This window comes from Pangasianodon hypophthalmus, chromosome 10 (genome assembly GCF_027358585.1).
Source record: "Pangasianodon hypophthalmus isolate fPanHyp1 chromosome 10, fPanHyp1.pri, whole genome shotgun sequence".
NCBI lineage: Eukaryota > Metazoa > Chordata > Actinopteri > Siluriformes > Pangasiidae > Pangasianodon > Pangasianodon hypophthalmus.
Genome location: NC_069719.1, coordinates 29,238,672 through 29,247,963, shown reverse-complemented (window position 1 = coordinate 29,247,963; position 9,292 = coordinate 29,238,672). Strand labels below are relative to the sequence as shown.

General features: G+C 49.9%; 1 protein-coding gene across 1 annotated transcript in view; it reads left to right on the top strand.

Annotated features, from left to right (window-relative positions):
- The window catches only part of gpn1 (GPN-loop GTPase 1), an 11,303-nt gene extending 4,105 nt beyond the window's left edge, over positions 1-7,198 (top strand). Inside the window, exons 8-14 of the mRNA XM_034307776.2 lie at positions 180-225; positions 628-774; positions 2,030-2,112; positions 2,406-2,445; positions 5,769-5,859; positions 6,042-6,146; positions 6,910-7,198. Of these exons, the coding sequence (XP_034163667.1) occupies positions 180-225; positions 628-774; positions 2,030-2,112; positions 2,406-2,445; positions 5,769-5,859; positions 6,042-6,146; positions 6,910-7,001 (604 nt within the window). The 3' untranslated portion in view covers positions 7,002-7,198. The remainder of the gene's footprint in view (positions 1-179; positions 226-627; positions 775-2,029; positions 2,113-2,405; positions 2,446-5,768; positions 5,860-6,041; positions 6,147-6,909) is intronic.
- The last annotated feature ends 2,094 nt before the right edge of the window (positions 7,199-9,292 follow it).

The window sequence follows — 9,292 nt, the reverse complement described above, 5'->3', positions numbered from 1 at the left end:
GCGCACACGCACACACAAGTACACACAAGTACAAGTACGCGCGCGTGTGTGTGTGTGTGTGTGTGTGTGTGTGTGTGTGTGTGTGTAATCATGTGTATCCCACTGCAGCAGTTGTGTTATTATTCACATCAGTTCTGTCAGAGTCTGATGTTTGTGACCCTGCTGTGTTCTGTGTTTAGTATTCTGTACAAAACCAGACTGCCCTTCATCGTGGTCATGAACAAGGTAAGAACATCCACTACATCCCACACTACACACACACACACACACACACACACACTACACACACACACACTCTCAGAGTGCAGTAATGTGACTGTTTGTGTGTTTTAATAACTCTCTGTGATAAAAAGTTAATCTAGGAAGCAGGTTCTCCGGTGTAGGGCACTAGGGGGCGCTGATCAGTCACAGGAACTACACTGACTGACCAATCAGTAAAGCGCTGTTTAAAATAGCATTATATCAGCGTGTAGTATTAATAATTTTAGAATTTTAAAATCCTCCTCAGTGATTTTAGGCGCTTAAAAGTCAACTTGAATATTGTTTCAAAGCAAACAACCTGTTGCAATGACTCATTTCTGTGTGTGTGTGTGTGTGTGTGTGTGTGTGTGTGAACCCCTCGTGCAGACAGATATAATCGATCACCGCTTTGCCGTGGAGTGGATGCAGGACTTTGAGGCGTTTCAGGACGCGCTGAACCAGGAGACGTCGTACGTCAGTAATCTCACGCGCTCCATGAGTCTGGTTCTGGACGAGTTCTACACAAACCTGCGTGTAAGACACACACACACACACACACACACACAGGAGTTACACTATGTTTATAAAAACACACACACACAGTTTGCCTGAGATGTTACTCTTGGACAGTTTGTGTGTTTGTTTTAGCTTTGTGTGGCGTTATTGTGGAAAGATGACTGCTTTAATAAAACTCTTAAAACCCTTAAAGGTTCTGTGTAGAACCCAACAACAAAACATTTCCAAGTAGACGCCTTTTTTTTGGAAGCTAAGAACTCTTAGAACCTATAAAGAACCCTAGAAGAGTTTTTTTTTTCTTAAAATGTGCAAAGAGAATGTTCTATATTGCTCCCTAAAGGGTTCTTGAGTTTGTTCCTCTGGGGGAACCTGTAAAGTTCCTGTGTAGAACCTCACAACAAAGTGTTTTGCTATCACAGAGGGTTCCAAATAGAACATTTTTGCAAGTTAAGAACACTCACTTAAGCTAAGGACCCAAAAAGAACCATTTTTCTAAAGTTCTAGGGGAAAGGTTTTATAAAGCATCTTAAAGGGTTCTTGGTTTATGTTTATGGGGAAAACCTGTAATGGTCCTATGTAGAACCCTACAACAAAGTGTTTTCCTGTCAATAAAGGTTCTAAGTGGAACCTTTTTTTGAAAGCTAAAAAATGGTTCTGTATGTAGCACCCTAAAGGGTTCTTGAGATTGTCCTTCTGGGGGAACCCTTAAAGGTTCCATGTACAACCCTGCAACAAAGTGGAACCCTTTTTGAAAGCTAAGAGCCCTTAATTATTCACTGAACTCTTAAAGAACCCCTGAAGAACCCTTTGTTCTAAGAGTGTGTGTATTAACTGGGTAAGTCTGCGGTACAAACTCCAAATTAATGCTCATTATTTTCTTCTTAATATCTAGAACATGTCAGGAGCTTAACATTCAGCGCTTGGTTCTTGGTCGCTCTGAGAAAAGGGTTCTGCAAGGGTTCTTTAAAAGAGAACGTCGTCTTCAGTAATGAAGAAAAAGTGTGAAATTGTCAGAGTGTACGTTTGAGTTCACAGATTGAGTCCAGACTGTTCCTTTAGACAGTGGTGGGTGTGTGTGTGCGTGTGCGTGCGTGTGCGTGCGTGTGCGTGCGTGTGCGTGCGTGTGCGTGCGTGCGTGTGCGTGCGTGTGCGTGCGTGTGCCTGTGTGTGTGTGTGCGTGTGTGTGCGTGCGTGTGCGTGCGTGTGCGTGCGTGTGCGTGTGTGTGCGTGTGTGTGCCTGTGTGTGCCTGTGCGTGTGTGTGTGTGCGTGTAGGTCGTTGGTGTATCAGCAGTAACAGGTTCCGGACTGGATGAACTCTTTGTTCAGATCACAGACGCGGCTAAAGAATACGAGACGTGAGTTTCTCATCACCACAAATTCATTCTGCACGTCACGTACAGTGTTTACGGTATTTTTGTATGTCCTCATGTAGCTTATTAAATATTACAATAAATCTAAAATAAACGTCGGGTCACTTTTTATCTCGGATGTAGTGGATCGGCTGCGGTGTTCGATTAGATTCAGTGTGATTGGATTCAGTGTGATTGGATTCAGTGTGATTGGATTCAGTGTGGAGTTTGTACAGAGCTGTAAAATCTCCCGTTTCAGCGTTATTAATGAGTGTGTTGTGTTTGCTGGTGTTCTTTAGAGAGTATCGTCCTGAATACGAGCGTCTGCATAAAGAGCTGGTGAGTAAGAGCGCGTGAGTGGGGGTGAGTAAGAGCGTGTGAGTGGGGGTGAGTAAGAGTGTGAGTGGGGGTGAGTAAGAGCGTGTGAGTGGGGGTGAGTAAGAGCGTGTGAATAAGAGCGTGTGAGTGGGGGTGAGTAAGAGCGTGTGAGTAAGAGCGTGTGAGTGGGGGTGAGTAAGAGCGTGTGAGTGGGGGTGAGTAAGAGCGTGTGAGTGGGGGTGAGTAAGAGTGTGAGTGGGGGTGAGTAAGAGCGTGTGAGTGGGGGTGAGTAAGAGTGTGAGTGGGGGTGAGTAAGAGCGTGTGAGTGGGCGAGAGTAAGAGCGTGTGAGTGGGGGTGAGTAAGAGCGTGTGAGTGGGGGTGAGTAAGAGCGTGTGAATAAGAGCGTGTGAGTGGGGGTGAGTAAGAGCGTGTGAGTAAGAGCGTGTGAGTGGGGGTGAGTAAGAGCGTGTGAGTGGGGTGAGTAAGAGCGTGTGAGTGGGGGTGAGTAAGAGCGTGTGAGTGGGGGTGAGTAAGAGCGTGTGAGTGGGGGTGAGTAAGAGCGTGTGAATAAGAGCGTGTGAGTGGGGGTGAGTAAGAGCGTGTGAGTAAGAGCGTGTGAGTGGGGGTGAGTAAGAGCGTGTGAGTGGGGGTGAGTAAGAGCGTGTGAATAAGAGCGTGTGAGTGGGGGTGAGTAAGAGCGTGTGAGTGGGGGTGAGTAAGAGCGTGTGAGTGGCGTGAGTAAGAGCGTGTGAGTGGGGGTGAGTAAGAGCGTGTGAGTGGGCGAGAGTAAGAGCGTGTGAGTGGGCGTGAGTAAGAGCGTGTGAGTAAGAGCGTGTGAGTGGGCGTGAGTAAGAGCGTGTGAGTGGGGGTGAGTAAGAGCGTGTGAGTGGGCGAGAGTAAGAGCGTGTGAGTGGGCGAGAGTAAGAGCGTGTGAGTAAGAGCGTGTGAGTGGGGTGAGTAAGAGCGTGTGAGTGGGCGAGAGTAAGAGCGTGTGAGTGGGGGAGAGTAAGAGCGTGTGAGTGGGGGTGAGTAAGAGTGTGAGTGGGGGTGAGTAAGAGCGTGTGAGTGGGCGTGAGTGGGCGTGAGTGGGGGTGAGTAAGAGTGTGAGTGGGGGTGAGTAAGAGCGCGTGAGTGGGGGTGAGTAAGAGTGTGAGTGGGGGTGAGTAAGAGCGTGTGAGTGGGCGTGAGTAAGAGTGTGAGTGGGGGTGAGTAAGAGCGTGTGAGTGGGCGTGAGTGGGCGTGAGTGGGGGTGAGTGGGGGTGAGTAAGAGCGTGTGAGTGGGCGTGAGTGGGGGTGAGTGGGCGTGAGTGGGCGTGAGTGGGGGTGAGTGGGGGTGAGTAAGAGCGTGTGAGTGGGGGTGAGTGGGGGTGAGTAAGAGCGTGTGAGTGGGGGTGAGTGGGGGTGAGTAAGAGCGTGTGAGTGGGGGTGAGTGGGGGTGTGTGTGGGCGTGAGTGGGGGTGAGTGGGTGTGAGTGGGCGTGAGTGGGGGTGAGTGGGGGTGAGTAAGAGCGTGTGAGTGGGGGTGAGTAAGAGCGTGAGTGGGGGTGAGTAAGAGCGTGTGAGTGGGGGTGAGTAAGAGTGTGAGTGGGGGTGAGTAAGAGCGTGTGAGTGGGCGAGAGTAAGAGTGTGAGTGGGGGTGAGTAAGAGCGTGTGAGTGGGCGAGAGTAAGAGTGTGAGTGGGGGTGAGTAAGAGTGTGAGTGGGCGAGAGTAAGAGCGTGTGAGTGGGCGTGAGTGGGGGTGTGTGTGGGCGTGAGTGGGCGAGAGTAAGAGTGTGAGTGGGGGTGAGTAAGAGCGTGTGAGTGGGCGTGAGTGGGGGTGTGTGTGGGCGTGAGTGGGCGAGAGTAAGAGTGTGAGTGGGGGTGAGTAAGAGCGTGTGAGTGGGCGTGAGTGGGGGTGTGTGTGGGCGTGAGTGGGGGTGAGTGGGGGTGAGTAAGAGCGTGTGAGTGGGGGTGAGTAAGAGTGTGAGTGGGGGTGAGTAAGAGCGTGTGAGTGGGCGAGAGTAAGAGTGTGAGTGGGGGTGAGTAAGAGCGTGTGAGTGGGGGTGAGTGGGGGTGAGTAAGAGCGTGTGAGTGGGCGTGAGTGGGGGTGTGTGTGGGCGTGAGTGGGGGTGAGTGGGCGTGAGTGGGGGTGAGTAAGAGCGTGTGAGTGGGGGTGAGTAAGAGTGTGAGTGGGGGTGAGTAAGAGCGTGTGAGTGGGGGTGAGTAAGAGTGTGAGTGGGGGTGAGTAAGAGCGTGTGAGTGGGGGTGAGTAAGAGCGTGTGAGTGGGCGAGAGTAAGAGTGTGAGTGGGGGTGAGTAAGAGCGTGTGAGTGGGCGTGAGTGGGCGTGAGTGGGGGTGAGTAAGAGCGTGTGAGTGGGCGTGAGTGGGGGTGAGTAAGAGCGTGTGAGTGGGCGTGAGTGGGCGTGAGTGGGGGTGAGTAAGAGCGTGTGAGTGGGGGTGAGTGGGCGTGAGTGGGGGTGAGTGGGCGAGTGGGGGTGAGTAAGAGCGTGTGAGTGGGGGTGAGTGGGGGTGAGTAAGAGCGTGTGAGTGGGCGTGAGTGGGGGTGAGTGGGCGTGAGTGGGCGTGTGTGGGGGTGAGTAAGAGCGCGTGAGTGGGCGTGAGTGGGGGTGAGTAAGAGCGTGTGAGTGGGCGTGAGTGGGGGTGAGTGGGCGTGAGTGGGGGTGAGTAAGAGCGTGTGAGTGGGCGTGAGTGGGGGTGAGTGGGGGTGAGTAAGAGCGTGTGAGTGGGCGTGAGTGGGGGTGAGTGGGGGTGAGTAAGAGCGTGTGAGTGGGCGTGAGTGGGGGTGAGTAAGAGCGTGTGAGTGGGGGTGAGTGGGGGTGTGTGGGCGTGTGTGGGCGTGAGTGGGGGTGAGTGGGCGTGAGTGGGCGTGAGTGGGGGTGAGTAAGAGTGTGAGTGGGCGTGAGTGGGGGTGAGTGGGCGTGAGTGGGCGTGTGTGGGGGTGAGTAAGAGCGCGTGAGTGGGCGTGAGTGGGGGTGAGTAAGAGCGTGTGAGTGGGCGTGAGTGGGCGTGAGTGGGGGTGAGTGGGGGTGAGTGGGGGTGAGTGGGCGTGAGTGGGCGTGAGTAAGAGCGCGTGAGTGGGGGTGAGTGGGCGTGAGTGGGCGTGAGTGGGGGTGAGTGGGGGTGAGTGGGGGTGAGTGGGCGTGAGTGGGCGTGAGTGGGCGTGAGTGGGGGTGTGAGTGGGCGTGAGTGGGCGTGAGTGGGGGTGAGTGGCGAGCGCTGAGTTTATCATTAACACTTTGAGTAATGATGAATAACGAAGACGCTCTTCTTTTCTTCAGCATCTGAACACAAAGGGCTGCTTTTTATTTCTTTTGATCTGTGAGACGTTTTAAAATCTCTAACAGGCCGAAGCTCAGAGTAAAAAACAGCAGGAACAGCTGGAACGCCTCCGGAAAGACATGGGAGAGGTTTCCATGGAAACAGGTGTGCAACCAGGTGAGTTGTTTAAGGACACACACACGTGTTAAACATTTTAATGATTTATATCACAGATTTTCTTTATTATGTTCAAACCGATGTGTTTATTTATTTATTAAAATCACACACACACACACACACACACGCTGTATGGTGTGTATCGTAGTGTTGATAGATCTTGTTAAACGATTGACCTGCAGACGTTCCTGACCTCAGCGGCCCCAGTGACCTCATCTTCACCCGCGGGAATCCGGACGAGGAAGAGGAGGACATGGACAGCGACACGGACGACATCGATCACCATGGTAACCAGCGTTACAGTACAGTAGTACAGCGTTCATTAGCTTTATTCAGGGCAGCTCAGTGTGGACCAATCAGAATGCAGCACTGTTCCATCAGCGTAGATCAGGTTCCTCTGGTTCTCTGTGGTTCCACATGTTCTCTGCTGATACCTGAGACATGGAGAAACCTCAGAATACATCTGTCTGTCTCTCTGTTCATCTGTCTGTCTATAAGTCTCTCTGTCTAAATACACCATACACCTCTCTCACACACACACACACACACACACACACACACAGTATACTGTAGATATCAGGCACGAGACACAATAGCAGTGTGTCAGATATCGCAATATAAAATACTGGCGAGATGAAAGCACTACCTCTTCTTACTCACTAGGTGGCAGCACCTGCTTCGAAACGTTTATAGTCCAAAAGTTAAACTAGTCAGAAGATAGTGCTGGAACATGTTTTCATTCATCTCGTGTGAACTTGGAAATAATAACACAAAGCGCCTGTAGTGCAAAACAACTCGACATTTTCACACGATCCAGAGTTCACAGCAGATACGTAGCGTAGCTGTCAGAAGGCTAGCTACCATAAACCACCGTATATACGTGCACTCCGGTTTCTGAAACGCAGGTTACCATCAACTCTGTCTGTCTCTACATCTGTCCCAGCTGTGTGTCTCTCTCTGTGTCAGTAAGCAGTAATGATGAGTGTGTGTGTGTGTGTGTGTGTGTGTGTGTGTGTGTGTTAACACCGTGTTCTCGCTTTCCCTCCACAGCTACAGAGGAGAGTAAAGAGGTCACGTCGTTTGGAAACTTCTTGAAGGACAGAAAGAAAGTGGTGGAGGTGCGAAACAGGAAGTCACAGTGACACCAGGAGGAAGTGCGAGTCCACGGTCCACTCCTTCACCCTTGACCTTGACCTTTGAACTCTTTACCACTGTATATTTATCGCATTTACATTCTCTCGTGTTCTGTGCTGGTCGGTTCTGTGATAGAACCCGGAGTCGGATCTTAAAGCTCCGAGATGTTCACAGTGTGGAGGAATAAATATTAAATATTTTTATACTCTCAGGTGTAGGAGGTTTTATTCAGCACGGTACATTCAGAGGCCTGCTGATGAACCGAGCGGTGTGGGAGAGCGAGAGAGCGAGAGAGAGAGCGAGAGAGAGAGAGAGCGAGAGCGAGAGAGAGAGCGAGAGAGAGAGACGATCTGTCCGCCCTCCGTCCTTCTGTTCTCCAGCTTCAAGGTCCAAATGTGTGAAATATCATTCGGGGGGAAAAAAAACCTGTCACTCACTTGGTGCCTACTCCTGAATGAAAAACGGGGGCACGCTCTCTCAATCTTTCTTTTTCTCTTTTTTCTTCCTTTCTACTTCTTCTCTACTTTCAGTTGCTCCGTCTCTATAGAGTCTCTATAAAGTATTGGCACCCTCCAACCGTGCAAAACTGGCTGTATATAATAAACATTGCATACAGTTATTTAAAGATTTTCGGCCGTAACTGCAGGAGAAACAACTTACAGTCCTGGAATGAAAATCAGTTCTGTGCTGGAACGGTTTAGATTCATAGTATTGTGTTTAAAAAAAAAAATTGGGGAAAATATTCCTCAATATTCTTGAGGATGAAGTGCATCTGTGGTTTTTTTGTGGTGCTTGAATAGGTTGATGTCCTAATAATTTCTGCTATGTTTGAGGATATGGCTGTGGCTGTCTGAAACCTGGTTACCTCTGCCAGGAGGTTACGATTTGGCCATAGATTGACCTTTCAATGAGATAAGAAGCCAAACATGCATCCAAATCAACACAGACACGGTTGCAATCTTTTTCAGACGTCCATCATAGTGTCTAAGGTTTAAGCGCTGTGATGTGGTGTGACGAGGATTTCCACGTGCTCGAACCTGAGATTATGTAGAATGCTGTGCATGGATGAAGGTCCGAGATCCTCCACGGCGCCGAGATCCTCCACGGCGCCGAGATCCTCCACGGCTCTGAGATCCTCCACGGCTCCGAGATCCTCCACGGCGCCAAGATCCTCTACAGCTCTTTCCACCCTGGAACACAGGAAGAGACTTGCTGTAGTGTCCACATGCAGTATGTTTAAGCTCAGAGCCTCACTTCTAGTTTATATATTATATAGTCATTCTTGCTGTTTGGTCTGAAGGGTGCCAATAATTTTGGACTAAACTGTATCCCCAGCTGCAGTCGTGCATTCGCCCTTCATGCAAAGAGAGTGTGTGTGTGTGTGTCAGTCACGCTGTGGTGGTATTTACCCCTACACACACTATACATCCCACCTGCCTTCACACATATGCGCTCAGAAAAGTGCGACGTGTGTGTGTGTGTGTGTGTGTGTGTGTGTGTGTTCGTTCCAGAGCGGATAACACACACACACACACACATTCTGGAGAGAATGAACGAGAGAAACACACTGAATAAAAGACTCGCACTCTGAACAGAATGCCAGGGTTAGTACACACACACACACACACACACACACACACACCGAGAGAACAGAGAGACAGGATGTAGAGCTGAATGGGAATCTGTCGAGAAATATGAACCGCCTACAAGGAGCGGACGAGGCGACACACACACACACACACACACACACACACACACACACACACACACACACATGCACAGAGCTGTGAAGTTGAGTGAGAGTGGAGGCGGATATCGGCCTGACATTTATTCACATTTATTCACATTTATTCACATTTCTCTGTTCATTCATCACGACACACTCACACTAAAAACGTTTAACACAATGTTCAATTCAGTTACTGTGCAGCTTTGGCTAACGCACACACACACACACACACACACACACACACAGCTCTTACAAGAGCAAAGGCCTGCTTTATTTGTGTTGCAGCACAAAATTGATTACAAAACAAGAAAATGATTAAATACAGTTCATTGATGGGCCTTAATATTAAATTACTCACATACACTATATAGCCAAAAGTATGTGCACCCCTGACCATCACACACACATGTGCTTCTTCCCCAAACTGTTACCGCAAAGTCTGAAGCACACAGTTGTATAGAACGTCTCTGTGTGCTGTAGCTTTACAGTTTCCCTTCACTGGAACTAAGAGACTCAAACTCTGTTCCAGCATGACAATGCCCCTGTGCACAAAGCGAGCTCCATGAAGAC